At 49.2% G+C, this 16649-nt stretch overlaps 1 protein-coding gene across 1 annotated transcript in view; it reads right to left on the bottom strand.

Annotated features, from left to right (window-relative positions):
* Nucleotides 1–15472: 15472 nt before the first annotated feature.
* The window catches only part of Irx5 (iroquois homeobox 5), a gene marked incomplete in the record, with an annotated part of 3959 nt that continues 2782 nt past the window's right edge, over nucleotides 15473–16649 (bottom strand). Inside the window, 1 exon segment of the mRNA XM_013516246.1 lies at nucleotides 15473–16649. Coding sequence (XP_013371700.1) covers nucleotides 16099–16649 — 551 coding nt within the window.

Raw genomic sequence — 16649 nt, 5'->3', positions numbered from 1 at the left:
AAAGTTAGTAGGTTCCTCCTCCCAGCTCCTGGCCAGAGGTGTTCACATAGCCACCTCACCACAAGGAAGGCTAGGAGAGCAAGCTCCTTGCAAAAGAGAATGGAATTCTCACAATCAGCCCAGATATGAATGGTTTGTCACCTAGGGGTAGGAGCATTGTTACCCCCAAACAAAAGTGGAGTCTTCTTAAGAAAGAAGGAAGGAAATTGCTCTCAAAGCACTTCAGCCATGGTGATGTGAGTTTGTGCTTATTAAAAATCCTTGAAGGCTAGGATTGGGCCTATGTCTCTGTTTATTCCTCCACAGGTCTGTAAAATTTGCCTGCAGTGATCGCCTTTGATCCTCTCAACGATCCACTGAGGACACTGAATTTTAAGGTGTCCCCTTGGGATGGACTCAACATTATGACTGTACCATTTTAGGGATGGAGAAATTGAATCTGAGAGGTGAATTATGTATGTAAAGTCACACAGCTAGGAGAGGGCAGAAAGGGGTTTTAAACATGTTTATCCCTCATTTTATGCTTTTAGCATAGAGAGGGACAGAACAGTGATTGAGGAGCTTTATGCGTAGACCATTGTAGGGCTTATGAAGAAGTTGGACTGGAGGGAGGGAGAAGGGGAGGGGAAAGACAGGGTGTGCCCTGCAGAAGGAAGAGCATGTGCAAAGGCCTAGAAGAAAGACAGCACAGAGACATGGCAAACCATTTCACAGAGTGAGAGCGTCAGGTTTGATGGAGCATCATACCTAGTAGTCCTCATGTAGCTAGGTCCTTGTATGAGAGCCATAGAGGGGCATTAAATACTTTAGGCAGATGAATTACGGTGTGACAAATGCAGTCTATCCTCAGTGTGGAAGACTAGTGCTGGCAGGGCATGAGGAAGTTAAAGGATGACAGTGGACTGGATTACCATGGGAACAGAGAGGAGAGATTCGAACAAAAAAATGGAAGACATTGGATCAGTGAGATTTGAAAACCTGATTGGGGTGATAGTTCAGAGAACTTGAAAAGCTGGCTCACTCGCATGTTTCTAGATGGTGGTGTCATTAGCTAAAGGGGTCAGGTAGAGGGGTTCGAGGAGGAGAAAAAACCCAGGCAGCATGACTCTGAGCCACGCTCTCTATCACCTATACGCTGGGTCCCCATAATTATCCCATAGGCAAGGACAAGGACTCAGGACAGTACTAGAGCATTCAGGGGAGGGAATCCCCCTGATTGGGGTGGGTGCATGGGAAGTCAGCTTGCAGGCAGCTCTGCCCTCACCTCTGCCCATGCCCGAGGACCTGGGCAGGTGAGAGCTGCCTTCTAGGAGCAGGGTGTGGACTTATTCTTCACCTTCCTCCAGCCACTATGGGCCTCAACTTGACGTCCAATGCTAGGTGAGACACCTGGCCTCGGGTCCACCTCAGAACTGACTTCAGGGGCCCCCACTAGATGTGGCAGAACAGTGGCATGCACTTCGTTACTTTCTCAACCTCTGAGCAGCACCTGGATGCCTCACACCCATGACCCAGAAGCTAAAACCCTGTGTCTGGCTTAGGAAGCTGCAAAGATAATGAGATAAACATAGAAGAAACTCATCTGACACTTGGGGTAGAGGAACAAATGCCCCCAGAGAGTCAAATCAAATACTTTGGAAGAAGAAATCCAAAAAGTGGGCTGGAGGTGTAGCTCAGTGGTAAAACACTTGCTTGGCCCATGTAAGACCCTGGGTGCCATCTCCAGCACTGATAAAAACAAAAACAAAAACCAAAGCCTACTAAAAGTAGCCCTCTTGGAACAAACAGCCTGGCACTGGCTCAAGATAAGTGGGCCATGAGAGCTCAGAGCCATTCCTTGCATTTTCACAGGGACACACATGTGCAGAGATCAGCACAGACAGCCCAGAGCTCAAAGAGCATGTGCTTTTGGGGAGTATCTTGTCTCCCATCTTGCACAGGGGTGGGCACTCAGCATGTGACCAGTGTATGCACCTGGCTGTGTAGGCGGTGCTAGAATGGGTGAGTTCCAAGACGTTCTCCAGACATGCTTATACTCATCCTCAAGACTAGCTCAAGGACAAAGATATTATCACCTTTATGTTGGGAACTGAGGTTCTGCGAGGCTGAGCTACCTGCCCCAGGTCACACAGCTCCTGTGTGGCAGAGTTTGTGCACACTGATTCCTCATGCTCAGCAGCTTCCTCGGGTGGAGAGGAAGCCACATTGGCTGGAGCCATTGGAAGAGGCATTTCCCTGAGTCTCTGCAGCGCAGGTGGATAGAGACAGTGGCTGAGGCAGGGGAATCAGGCTGGAGAAAGGGCTCAGGAAGTGACTATTCAGGTAGTGTGACCCCAGCAGGAGTTACCATAAGGAGCCTTGAGACACAAGGCTAGATAGAAAGTGGGCCCAGATGGATGAAGGACTTTGAATGACCGACAGAGGAGTTGGGACTCAGTTTTTTGAAGTATAGGTTTGATTTTATCTCTCTTATGCTGTACAACCTTTTATAGCTCCAGTATCTCCTGGCTAGTAAGAGTATATAGATGGATGGAGGGAGAGCCTACAGACAGATCTATTAGGAGGGTGACATCTCAGTCCAGGGCGAGAGGACCAGAGACTGGAGGGTAGCAAGGAAGAGTATGCACTGTAGGGCAGGGATTTGTGAGGTGCTTGCTCCGTCATCCTCTCACTCATCTCACCAAATTGAGGATCATTGCTTCCCTGCAGAGCCAGATAGTAGTTTAAGCTTAGCAAGTAGCAGGTACCATGGTCTATTCCTGGTCAGTCTGAGCCACACATGGCCAGGAGAACAACTCACAGCTAAAGCAGTGGAGAACAACCAGCAACTCTGTCCTGGCTCCATCCAGGCACAGAAAATGACAGCCAGACATTCTTAGTCTGTTGTCTCACCTTGACACCAACTTAGGCAAGAAAATTTTCATCCCTCAGTTTCTTCACTTATTACTATTGATAGCAAAATAATTGTTTAGATAGCACATTAACTTTTGAACTCTGCCATTAGCAGCTTTCAGCGAAGGAACTGGTGTTGGTATTCTCAACTATCGTTTATTCAACCCTAGAGGCAAAGACTTGGACCTTATGCCTTAGAACTGTCAGAATTTGAAACAAATTCAATTTCTTTCAAGAAGTTATGAATTGTCACTTCCTGCTGCTATGAAGAACTCTCATTATAAATAGAGAGCTAGACGGACAGACAGTAAATCATAAAGACTAAACATATTTTTCCTGTTTGAAGTACTGAATGCTATAAAAAAAGAAAAGAAAAACCAGTTCTCCAGCCACAAGTCCCTGCTTGTGTGACAGAAGTCCATGGTGTCACCTCTAGGAGTTTTCATTATTCAGCTCTTTCTGGAATGAGTGATTGATGTAATTAAAGTTATTGGTAAAGAAAGACTCAGTTACCAAGGGACAGATGAGTCAGCAGCGAGTTTAAGTAATGAAATAATGTTCCAAGGAGTGATTCTTAAAATAAGCTTTTCTTTTTTTTTTTTTAACTCAAGACATCTTAAACATTGCAGGTCAGCAAAAAGATGGGAAGTTGTTAAGAACGGGAGAAAACACACTACACAATTTCAGAAATTCTCAGATGAAGTCATTTTCAATCCTATCAAACAATATTTATTGAATAATCATGGCGGGAGCTCACACTTACTGAGAGTCCATGGTGTGCTTTCTGAGGGCTTTATACACGTGGTCTCATTTACCTTCTGAGATCCAACCTGTCATTATCACTGTTTTAAAATGAGAACACTGAAGTTCAGAGAGGTGAAGCAGTTTGCTCAGGGCTGCACAGCTAGCAATTACAGACAGGAAAGGAATTCAGGGAGGCAGTCTACTGGATCATCTTCTCTAGGTCCTGGGCCGCTCTGCTCAGATTCCTTGTTATCTAACCTGGATGGCTAATATACCCCCTAATAACAGAAGGTGCAGGCAGGATTCGAACCCAAGTCTATACGCTCAAGCTTTTTCTAAATTCATAGACAAATTCTCTGAGAAAGTACAAACACATCGGCTGAGGACCAATGGCTTGTTTTCATTTCTGTCATCATTTGTTGAACACCAGGACCAGCCTTCAAGCTGTACCTTGGTGGTACAGAGATGATTGGGACGGGGAGGGCAGCAGAGGACATGGCATAGTCCAGGCCACAGAGGACAGAAGTTCAGACTAGAGCCACAGAGGGGAGGGAATCGAAGGAGATCCCTCAGAAGGACCCAGGGGACTTGAGGGCAAATGCAGGTGATATATTGGGGAAAGAGCAAAGTCAGGAGGTTTCTAAAGTCCCTCCACTAAGAGACTGAGTGAGGGACAGCAGGAGACAATGATCTGGGCTGGGGATATAGCTCAGCGGTACAAGCATCTGCCTGGCAAGCACAAGGCCCCAAGTTCGATTCCAGCTACAAAAAAAAAAAAAAAAAAAAGACATAAGGAGGCGCTAATCTGAGGTTGGAGGAATTTAGGGTGTTGAGAGATGACTTCAGCTTGGAACAGTTTGAACTGCATTCGATCCTTTCAGTGGGAGATACGTCACAGGTAGTCGGATGTGTGGCTCAGAGTAAGACTGGGAACAGGGTCTGATGCAGCCCCACAGGGGCACAACCACCTGCAGGGGCAGACAGGGAAGCAGCTCTTGCCTGTGCAGGACAGAAGGAGAAGGTATTAATTTTGGACAACATTGCAATTGAAAACTCAACAGCCCCCCGTTTCTTAACACTAGATAGTTGCTGTGGGTCACTGTGGTTTGCTGCAGGGATGAGGGGAGCGGGGTAGGGAGCTCTCACTTGAGAGTAGCTGAAGAAGCTGGGCGTGGTGGCACATGGCTGTAATGCCAGTACTCGGGAGGCTGAGGCAGGAGGATCATGACAAGTTAGAAACCACCCTGAGCTACAAAGTGAGCTCAAGGCCAGCCTGAACTGCATAGAGAGAGACCCTGCCTCAAAAAGACACCAAAAAATAAAAAATAAAAAAGAGTAGCTGAAGAAAGAGGACCTGGGGACACGTGGGCAGAAACCTCTCTGAAAGAGATGACATTCACCTGCCAAAACCCAGAACCACCAACTCTCTCTTTTTTTTTTTTTTTTTTGGTTTTTCTCCGGTACCAGGAACCGAACTCACGACTTTGCGCTTGCCAGGCAGGCGCTTTGCCGCTGAGCTAAATCCCCAGCCCCTCAGAACTACCAACTCTCTGCCACATCTAAACTTTGCACAGAGCTGGGGGCTCTAGACCCTCTTCTCCTTTGCAAAAGGATGTGGGGCTTTTTATCCCCAAAGAGTGGGAACAGACAAGAAAAGGGGACCAGGGGTGATCTAAAACTCCCATTTGAGTCCTGCCTCCCCAGAAGCACAGCCCAAGATGAAGATCTGAGGGAAGGGACTGATCCAAACACAGCTCCCAGAATCACCAGTGTAGGGGTGGGGATCAGGGTAGGGAAGACAGGCTGCTGTCCCTGGCTCTGTGTCACCATCTGACTATATGACCATAAGTTGTCTCACCTCTTCAGTTCTCAAGGTCTGTATCTGCAAAAGGGAGTAGGTGCTTTTTCCCAAAATGTGATAAGAACACCTGTCTTGGACCCAGGTCCAGTGATATGCATCTCCGGTCCCACGTACTTGAGGGCCTGAGGCAGGAGGATCACTTAACTGCAGGAGTTGGAGACTAGTCTGGACCATGTAGAGAGACTTCCATATCAAAATAAACAAAATGCAGGAGGAAAAAACCCCAAAAGGCCTGGAGGGTGTAGCTCAGCGGTAGAATGCTTGCCTAGTACGCACAAGACCCTAGGTTTGATTCTAGCAATATAAAACAAACAGACAGGGCTGGGGATATAGCTCAGTGGTACAAGTGCCTGCCTGGCAAGAGCAAGGTCTTGAGTTCGATTCCCTGTACCAAAAAAAAAATAAGTAAAACCACACAGACAAACACATTTGGGGGTACATGAGATGATTATAGGTGGGTATGAACAGATATTCCTATGGATAACCACATCATTTTAAGGGCAGCTTGCAAAGCAGAAAGATAAGGTTGGGGAAGCAATCAGAGACCCTGAGAGATACCATCTGCATTCAGAGTCCAAAGAGCCAAGAAGTTCATTGAATTAATTTTTTATTACAATTGTTTTTTGTTTCTGTCCCAGGAGCAGTGTAAACACTCCTTTAAAAATCAGTGACTGGTAATGAAATTTGAAGTAAATTATTCTATAAATATTGGTTCCAGTAATCAGAGGCGATGAAAAGGGTCTGGAGGCTGGGGCTGGAATGAGTAGGTTTTCAGGTGTGCAGAGGGAAGGAAGGGCCAGTGCCTTCGAGTCTTGAATCCTGCAGATTCTTCTCAGGGCGTCCTCCTCCATGCACTGGAATATGCCAGGCTTTGCCAGATTGAAAGGGAAAACTGAAAAGAAAAAATTCTGGACAGAAAAACAACATCACCAACCAAATAAACCAGGCCAATGATTCTTCTGCCCCACTCTGCATGAGAGCAAAGAGGTGATGTTTATTCCAAATGAATCCTTTTCCCCAAGTTGCCACTAATCTACTCTTTTATGTGATCCAGGAAAATTGGTCCTCTGTACCACTGAATGTCTTTGTACATATGAGTACTTAGGAAAAAGGGCCACCCTTACTACTGGGTCTAGATTTAGATACTGTGTGCAAATAGAGCATGAACAAAACAAACAAACAGACAACAACAACAAAAAATTGGTGGTTTGGATCTAAAAATAAGTCTCAGAAACAACTATGTGGTGAATTTGATGTCAAATCATGTTAACTGGGAGAGTGTCTGGAACATTCTGGAACAGTGAGGGTATTTGAGATCTGGGGCTCACAGATGTCTCACTCTGCTTGAAAGATGTTGAGATGCTATTCCAAAGGGCTTCTGGGTTCCCTTGGGGACAAAGCCACTGATAGTTTACAGAAAAAAAATTTCCCAAGCTGACAACCATATATGTACCATACAAAAAGTCAAGAAAAAAACTGAGAAAAAGCACCCAAGCTGAGACATCAAAAAAGGAAATTCAAAATAAAGGTATGAAAGAACCATGGTTTAGGACTTTGCCCCTCACTCAAATCTCTGATGGGATTTGCTCTGTAAAATGATGGACAAAGGAACATTAATTTTTGCTTACATTGTGTGAGGTAATTGTGGGCGGGCAGAAGTCATTTCCGCCAGGAGAAATGAGCAAATCCTTTCAGAAAGCAATTATATAGGGAAGAAAACATTCTGGAAGGGAAGCAGTCCCCGCGCCTCTTGTTGTTGCATCTCGGAGAGAGATGGCACATCCCGAGCATTTCCCTCATCTGTACTTCACACACGGAGTCCTGAGGAGGCAGCTATCCTCCAGCAGCGTTTGAGGAGGGCTAAGATGTTTCCCGGCCCAGCCTAAAAATATCTCCCTTGACAGCCTGTCACAGTGTCTGAGATTCCGCCATTATAAATTCATTCCTCTCTGTTAAGGCATTTTGTTTCCAGGAGTTCTCTGTTAAAATACAGATATCTGGGAGAACTTTGCATGGATGAGGCAGGGGAAAGCTCAGGCTCAGGAGTCAGGAGACCTGGGTTTGGGATTCAGTTCTGCCCATGAACTCACTGCACAAACTTGGACAAGTCATTTTCACTTCCTGAACCTCAATTTCCTCACTGGGGAAAAAAGATAGGAATAAAAAGTGAGGACATAGCCAGAGAAGGCTGAGATTGATGGTTCCAGGAGAGAAGATCTGTTCATTTCAAAACTTTCCCTGGATCTGTGCTTCTCACCCCGGATATTGGGTAGGTACTTTGCCACTGGCTTCCTAGAGCGTCCATGACAGCAGATTCTGTGGACCATAGGGCCTTAGGGGTGAGGCCAAATCATATCGTACCTCCTCCTCTCTGAAGGAAAAAGAACCCCTTGCTTAAGCAAAGCGTGGTAGCTGTGCATGCCTGTAATCCTAGCACTTGGGAGGCTGGGGCAGTAGGATTGTTGTAAGTTTGAGGGCAGCCTGAGCTACACAATGAGTTCAAGACCATTCTAAACTACATAGCAAGACTCTATCAAAAAAAGAAGAAGAAAAAGAAAAAGAAAAAGAAGAAGAAGGAGGAAGAGGAGGAGGAGGAACAAGAGGAAGAGGAAGAGGAAGAAGAAGAGGAGAAGGAGAAGGAGAAGGAGAAGGAGAAGAAGGAGAAAGAAAGAAAGAAAAATCCCTGCTGCTCCCATAATGTTTGGCATCTCAACAAATGGCATTCCTAATCTCCCAGGTGCTCAGGCTTGAATCCTTGGAGAAATCCAGGGGCTTCCTCCTTTACTCATTGCTCATGGCCAACTCGGCAGGAAAACCTGTTGTGTACACCTGCAAAATATGCTCGAAGGGCTACTGCCCTGGCCCAAGGCAGGTCATTTCCCACTGGATTGTCCATCAGCCTACTAACTGGCTCCTGGTTCCACTCTTGGCTTCTTAGAATCTTAGCTCTTCACACCTAGGGGTCCCTTTAAAATGTCATTTAGATCCTATAACTCCTTCAAAACCCTTCCCACTTCTCTTTCTGGCATCATAAATCCAAAAGATCCCACCAGGGCCTACAAGACTACATATAACTTGCCCTTGCTTTGCCCTGGCCTCTCCCACCCCCAGCTTCTCTGCTGTTGCTCGGACCTGTTAGCACCTCAGGATCTTTTGCTGTTCCTTCCGCGTAGACTCCTCCTCCCCCAAATGTTTGTGTGACCCAGTCCCTAACTTCTTCAGATCTCTGCTCAAATATGCTTCCTTAGAACATGCTTCTTATGCAGTTTAATTTTTTTTTAAATTCTCATCACTCAGAAAATGTGATAAGTCATTAACACACTCATTTGTTTAGTTACTCTCTTGCCTTCTAAAGTACAAGCTCAGGGGGAAGCAGAGATTTTGTTTTGTTCATGCTGTATTATCAGCACCTTTACAAGTGCATCTGACATATGATAGGTGCCCAATTAACATTAGTTGGAAGAAGAGAAAGATGAAGTCTTTTAGGTGGAGCCTCACTAAAAAGGAACTCAGTGTAAGTGTTCCACTGGAGAGGTCTTGCTTAGGTCTTTCTCGCCCTGTGTTCCAGCAAAGGCAGGATGACTTTCAGAGGCAAAGGTGTAGCCTACCACTGGGAGATCTGGGAGGGGCAGTGTGAGGGGTGTAAGGTAGGCAGGGAAAGTGTTACAACCAGAGAAAACAACCCCAAGCTGAACGTGTAAATCCACATGCTGTAGGGTCTTGACTGAGACTGGCAGAAATCTTGACAGATTCCAAAAGCCAGGATTCTGCAGACAAAGGGCTGGTTAAGAGTGGGAGGGGTCCTGAACTGACCAGCACCCAGCCTGAAAAAAATGGATTCTGCTAAGTAAAGGAGCCACAAGCCAGCTCCAATCAGCTCCCCAAAACTGAGTCTTAAGCAGATGAGCACCCCTCATCTGCCTTCCTAGGCTCCTCCCACCTTCCTACAAGCCCCTAGGAGTGATGCTTTAGCCAGGAGAAATGAGGAGAGGCAGACTCAGGCAGACTCTGGGCCTTTACCCCACCCCGGTCAAGTGTCTCCAGTGAACTTGGATAGTGTGACTTTAATAACTGCGTTGAAGGATACCCATGTGCTATAGTTCACACCAAACCCGGGTGATACCCACCCTTTGCACAGAGGAGTCACCAAGGCTCAGGCTGGTTACTGGACACAAAGCTAGTAGGGTGCAGAGGCACGGCTGACCTTCCAAGGCCCAATCACCTACCCTATGAACTAAAACGTTGTTGGACTACAGTCCGGTTCACAGCTCCAGACTACCTTGGGCTCCCCAGTCACCTTGGAGTCCCAAAGGCAGCCGGCTACCCAAGACAGCTTCAGCCTGCCCCAGGTTTGAGCAATCTGCCCATAGGGGGCGATGGTGGGGTGGCTAAAACCCCTTCCAGAATTTCCTCTGGATTCTGGAGACAGGGACTGGTAGCAGGAGGGCCCAGCCCTTGGGGAAGGTTTTGCAGGAGCTAAGGCCCTAGAGGCCAAACCCCAGTTGTGCTGAGCGAGCTACCAGGCCGCTGGTGCAGACGCGGGCTCAGAGTTCTTGTTTGATGAGCAGCGGCCAATAAATTCATTAATCATCATTTTATGCCTCATCAAACCCCCTCCAAGCCCCTCCATGGGAGTTTCACAAATTAGCCCCTGAAAAGACAGTAATTTCAGTTTAGCGAGGTAAGTGCTTTCTGATGGGCTCGGTGCGCAGAGGTCTCCTGACAAGCCAATACATCAGCGCGTGGGGACAGGGGATGGTGGGGACACCCCGCCGGCTCTGCCTCGCGGGACCCAGCTGGACCCCGTCTCACCAGGTCCAGTTCTTCTAGCCCTGCCCAGTCCAGCGTCTCTGCCCTGTCTACACCCATCCTCTGCAGCCTGTCTTATCAGGCCTCTCCCTTGCTCACACTGACCTCCTCTCCAGCCCTCTCCCACAGAAAAGAAACTTTTGGGGAAATTCAAAGACCAAAAATTGGGGAACAAACTCCAGGCCCAGGAGGATGCAGTGGTACTGAGGTTCTCAATTCTGTCCCCCTCACCTCCTCCCCCAAAGAACCTCCCAATATTTAATTTGTCAGGTTCTGCTACTCTTGAAATTATTTAAGCGTCCTGTGTATTTGGAGATAGAGGGGTTAATCCACCGAGTGGGGCTGATTCTGAAATAAACCCCAGTCTCCAAAAGAAGGCCACTTGCCTACTGAGAAAGGGGTCCTTCCGCTTTCAGGCGGCTCTACTGGACACTGTTAGGCGGAGAACTGTGCTTGGTCTTTTGGGGGGCCCTCTGTTTTTCTTTATGAAAATACTTCCTGGGGTAAAAAGACCATGCTTGGGGAAGAAGATCGGATTTTTTTTAATAGAATGGGCCCAGCTGGTGTTACCCAAGACTGGCGTGTTAGGCAAGAGAGCAGGAAGACCGGCCAAACTGGAGAAAATCGGAGCGAGGGTGGGGGGCTTGCACACGCTGCGCCCGCCCCGGGCCTCCTTACTTTCCCAGCCTGGCGGCACAGAAGGTCCCGCAGGAACCCCACGCAGGGTACAGAGCCAGAGCAAAGCAGGTCGAAAAGAAGTCACAGCCCACGAGGAGCCGCGGGCCAGCGCGCCACTGCGGAGAGCTGGAGAGCTGAGCGACGTGCGGCTCCTTCATTAGCTTCCCCTCCACGCGGCGCTGCACGCCTCCGAAAATAAGTTAGCAAACGGGGAGCCGTTTATCTCTTTTATCTTGGGGCCTGATCCAATTAAATAAGTGCACATTTACATTTGCATCCATCAGGCGGGAGCGCTGAGAGCCTGGGGTTTGCTCCGAGCAAATAAAAGCAGATTTCACTGGGAAAGTGACGTCTGGGCGCGCTGGGCTCGTTCGGGCGCAGGAAACGAGTGCTGCCCGGCAGGCGGTCGTGGGGCACCCAAGGCTGGGGACATTGGCCGACCGGATGCAGGAGCGGGCAGCGGACCCGGGGGGCCAGCCATTGCAGGGATTCCAGCTAGAGCTACAGCCCTGTCCCTGAGGCGCTATCTTGTTAGGCCAAAGTCTGAGCCGGCTTAGTGCTCGGGGCCCAAGCCGCATTTGTCGGAAAAACGAAAAGAAGGCCAGATCTGGCTTGGTCATAAAAAGAAACCCACAGGGTGGGTTTAGGGATTGTCCCCAAGTTTTGGGTAGTTTTGGGGAAGGACAGGCCATCAGGTGCCAGTGGAACAAGATTTGCCTCCTGTTTGGTGAAGGAGTGGAAGGGATGCGAAGAGCCGGGCCGAAGGCGCTCTGAGTTTCCCCTATCTCTGCACCGGCTGGATCGAGTTCGTGCGCCCGGTTAGCACATCAGGCGGGGTGGGCGGACTCCAGCGTTCCCCAGCCTCATTAAACGCGCTTTCGAAACAGGACTGAGTTCTAAGCAATGGGAGGGTAGTTTTGTTTTATTTGTTTTCCCTTTTTAAAGTCATGTCCACCCCCAAAGCCGAAAGCTATTAAGACCAAAACGGTCTCGGGGGTTCGGTGGCGTGGTGGCCCCCTCGGGACATAACAAACCGCAAATTAAACAGGCCGCGCGCCGCCCGGAACGAGACCTTGGCTGAGCCACCAGAGGCGGAAGTGCGCGCACCTGGGGCGGAGCGGGAGCCCCCCGCGCCGTCGGGGCTGTGCTCGGTTAAAGACCACTCCCGGGCTTCAGTCACCCACATATTTCTCAGTTGCCTGCTGCCTGTTTTTTAAAATAGTGCAGGAGCCGTGGCAGCAATCCACAGGGTTAAAGCTGTTTTAATCAAAGGCCGTGCTCCCCAAATCCTCAATGCTAACTGGGTCCCGGGTATCAGGCCCGAAGCGACTTGGGGTGGCGAAGCAGCTTAAGTTTAACCAGCTCAGAGTTAAGATCCCGCTGCTGTGGGTGGGAACCTGGCCTGGTTTTGCCTAACTCGCCCCTCCCGGCGAACACTGTGGCTCTGGGGGACCAGTAGGCGGCGCCTTTCCTAAACTGCATCCTCCTCTGGCTCCCTCTTGGGAACGCAGTCACTTTCCTTTCGCTTTGGGCGCAATGCAGTGCGAGCTGTTCTGTGCCTCCACCCGGGTTCGCAGGTACTTGTAGGGGACCCGCGGGTTGGTGGGCCAGTCTGGTGCCGAAACTGCACTCACGAATGTCTTTCCCCTCAACCTTCCAGGCCCCAAGAGCATTCATTCCTCCTAAGCAGCCCCGAGGAGTTTGCAAATCAGGAGGTCTCCCAGCAGGCTCCGCACTCGGAGTTGGGGAAAGACATTTTGGACCCCAGTACCCGAAGGTGAAGGACCCCCTTCCTCAGTCTCTCAACGCCGCAGTGTGCGCCCTCGGGAACTTCTTGAGCCATTCCCTCCTCACTCCCAAAACCCAGAAACTGATTTGGCCTGCACAGTCTAGCAAGGGGAGCTACAACCTGGAGAGACCCCATGGCAGTGACCTCACCACCCTTGATTGCAGAGGTTGACTGAGCTCCTCCAAGTCCCTAGGTGTCAAGCTAGGTGCCCCCGGGGTCCGGAACCAGCCTGGCCAAAGCAGGTGACCAACACCCACGCCACCCTAGCAAGGCGATGTCTTACGCTCTGCCTCTGGAAACCTCTGCTCCCCAGTCAAAGCCTTTAAACAAACTCTGACCCCAGGACACACAGGAAGTCCCCTCCACCTCCCGCCCAAGCCTCTAAGATCCATTGCCTCCTAGCCCTCCCTCGAGGCGACAAAACAGGGGTTCCTTTCGGGAGGGATGTGGGACTCTAGAGACACGCAAATACTGGTATTAAAAGCTGGACTCATGTCCTAAATTTCCGCGGACTAGATCTGCCCAGCAGGCCACCTCCAAACTGGAAAGTCGCTAGTTACCAGAAAAACCGCGGGCCACTCAAACCCAGCTCCGCAAAGAAGAAAATCCCACAATTAATTGGGGGCTTGTAGTCAATAAAGAAGCATGCAGCGAAAACCAGGGACCCTTGCAGCGGCCAGTCGCGGGCGAGATGCGAGGAGGGGACAGGGACTCGGGCACCAGCGGGCGAGCCCTGGGAGATCGCACAGTTCCTTCTTGGGGAAGAAGGGCTGAGCGCCTCAGGATGCGCAATCCGTTCCCAGGCAGCTCCGCGGGCATTCGGCTTGCAGCTCTGAGCTTCGGCAGTCGGACCTGGGAGGCCCAGCCGCGATATTTGCATATTGTCGGTAACACAGGGAGGCCTGTAATTTTCTTTTTAAAAATCGTTGGGCAGGGTTGAGGGCCAGTGCTTCCAAAACGTCGCCAAGTTGATGTCGTCTTTAAACTCTCTGCTAAGAAATGGGTACTGGCCTATTCCGACTTTTCAGAAGCGAAGATGATTCCTGGGGCCGCAGATTCAACAGTGGGGGGAAGAGCTGATTGTGAACCAGGTTGAGGGGGAGGGGGCTTGGAGGGAGTTCGGGAGCTGGGGTGCGGGGGCAGGGCAAGTCATCTCTGGAATTCAATTGTTTAAAAAATCATTTATAATTAAAGGGACAAAATAAAATACGATCGTCTCATGCATATTTAATCACTCACACTTCCAGCTTTAAAACCACTTTCCCTGTGTGAATTTTCTAACTTAAGCCCTGAAGTCGACCACTGTTTGCTAAAACATCTGCATAGTGCAGCTTTCAAACTTTAAAATCGAATAAGCTAAAGGAACCTCGTTGCAGGATTTGAAAAATAGCAGAAGCAACAACTCCACGAAACTTCGGGGTGTATTTAAAACGCATAGTGTTAAAGTAATCTTGAGAAGAAATGCAAATATATGCATTTTGATTTAGCCTAATTAAACCGGTGTTATGTGCAAGCACATTCTGTCTCTACATTCAGGATTGGGCTTCATAGGGCAAATTAATTCCCCTCGCTGGGGTATGTTTCTGCTGTAACGCACCCTACCCCGCCCCCGCCCGACCCCTGAAAATTTCCCACGAAGTAACACCGGAGGCGGCTCCATATCTCGGGCGCAAGATGGAGACGTGGGCACCGCCGCCAACTCCGAGCCAACAAGGGTGGCCGGCCTCGGTCTCAGGATGGTGTCTCTTCCTCTTTTAGGATTGAGACGCATCCCAAATTTGTACGTTAAGGGGAAACGTGCAGGATTAAGAGGAGAATATAAAACTTCAAAAATATTTTTGTAGCTATTTGGACTCTTGAACCTGAGAGCTCGGAAAAGTGTTAAAGCGACGACAAGCCTCATCGAGTTCACCGCGGCCTCCTTATCTAGGCAAATGGCCTCGAGCTTTTGAAGGCCACTTGTTCACAAAGAAGCCCGAGGGGGAGGGGTCTGAGGATCCGTTCGGGGGCTCCTCACGCTTCTCCGAGTCTCAGTGGTAGCTCCCTCCTCCCGCTGCCTCCCATTCTCCGGTCTCCGAGAAGTGCAGGCTCGAAATTCAGGACAAGTGTGACACCTACCTGTGAAAGGGGGGAACCGTCCCCTCGCTGGAGGCTGCGCGGGCATCTACAGGGCCGCCCGCCACCCGCGCCGTCTTGGATGGATCGTTCACTAATTTAATCAAATCCAAAGAAGAGATCAATGCCCAATTTTGAAGGGGTAGAGAAGACAGTGACTTGGGAAAGCCTTCCCCTTGGCGTCCGCTAACGCTCCCCGCCTGCATCAGCCAGCAGCACCTTTGAAATAGTAATAAGGGCTAAATCCGGCATAAAATCGAACTCATTAGCAAAGTTCACCAGCTGATTGCTTTGCATAAAACACGACACTGATTGGAAGTAATTAGGTTAAGCGATGGCGCTTGAGTAGTGCGTGTCTCTAGCTTGCTTTGCCATCTTTTCTCCCTTCTGGGTACACGCTAGGGTCTCCTCTTTTCTCCAGGGTCCAACGTCCCCCCAAGCAGCCCTCATCAGTGATCCAAATCCGCATTCCCGGGCAGGGCTGGGTTCCCCGGGGCTTCTAGCCTAATTAGGGCTTTCCCCTGGCACTTTCAGAGTCGGTGAAACCTTTCATTCCCCACCTCGAAAAAAGTTGCAGTTGCGTCTTTTGACCAAGGCAATGGACAGTTTATTGAAGGTTCTAAAAAGTAATGAGTGGCTCTGATTATGTTAAAATCTCTTTTAATTAAATATTTTGCATTTTACAAAGGCGGCTGCAGTTTCTTTTACTTTTTTAAATCTAAGAGTATAACCTGTTTCCTTTCTGCAATAATACTTTAGCTCATACCCAGAAAAAAAAATCAATAGGTGTAAAAAATTAAATTAAACTTGTATTTTTTAAACTATGAAACAGTTTTGAGGGAAACACAAATGTATATATTTATATTACAAAAAACATTAAATGCCTGTACAGGTGTCTTGATTTCATAATTTACTTCAAAGATATTGAATTATCAATTTAAATACAAAAATGCTACATTAAATATACAGAATAAGATTTAATACAAATCCTTTTCTTTGTTTTTTCTTTTCGGTTGGTTAAGACATTTTTGTGTGTGTGTGGAGACGTTTACATTTTTATGTCATCCATCTCCGTAAACTATAAACTTTTGAATAGGAAGGATAAGTTACTATTTTTCTCTCTGTCTCTCTCTTTCTCGATGATGGAAAAATAACTGCCAAGGCCATGTTTTTAATAAATTAGGAAAGTCCGGGACCGACGCAGCCCGCGTTAAATGTCGGACATACCTTTCTTCAATTCATAGGGAGAGTCTTTGCAGAGGTCTAGCTGAGACTGGCTCCGCAACATTTTCGGGTCTTTAGCCAAAGCGTCCGCTCGATTCAACACGGTTTGGTTTAATCCATTGAAATGAGAGCCCGGGCCGGTAGTGGGGCCTGGGCCAGGCCCCGGGTGGCCATGAAGGTGTCCGAAGGATCCATAGTTCGTGTAGCCGGGATAGAAGGGTGCAGTGTAGTACAGGGGCCGGGACAGCACCGTCCCGCCAGGGAAAGGACATTGCGCCGAGGGTGAGCGCGAAGGCGTCGGGGCTGGCGACGCGCGGCTCCCTCCCAGGGCTTGCCCCGCTACGGGGCCGGGGCACGGCGGGCACGGAGATCCCTCGCTCCCGCCGCCCCCGTCCTTGACTTTGTCCGAGGATGTGGCGATCTCGGCCAGAGACCACAGTTTGGGCTTGGCGAGCACCGCCGGCGGCGGCGGCGGCGGCGGTGGCGGCGAGTGGATGACCGAGGGCCCGCCGGGACCCGGGGGCAGCTCTCCCGCGG

This window comes from Chinchilla lanigera, unplaced genomic scaffold, assembly GCF_000276665.1.
Source record: "Chinchilla lanigera isolate Chin_1 unplaced genomic scaffold, ChiLan1.0 scaffold00032, whole genome shotgun sequence".
Taxonomy (NCBI): domain Eukaryota; kingdom Metazoa; phylum Chordata; class Mammalia; order Rodentia; family Chinchillidae; genus Chinchilla; species Chinchilla lanigera.
Note: the sequence above shows the minus strand (reverse complement) of the source record. Positions and strands in the feature narration are given on the sequence as shown.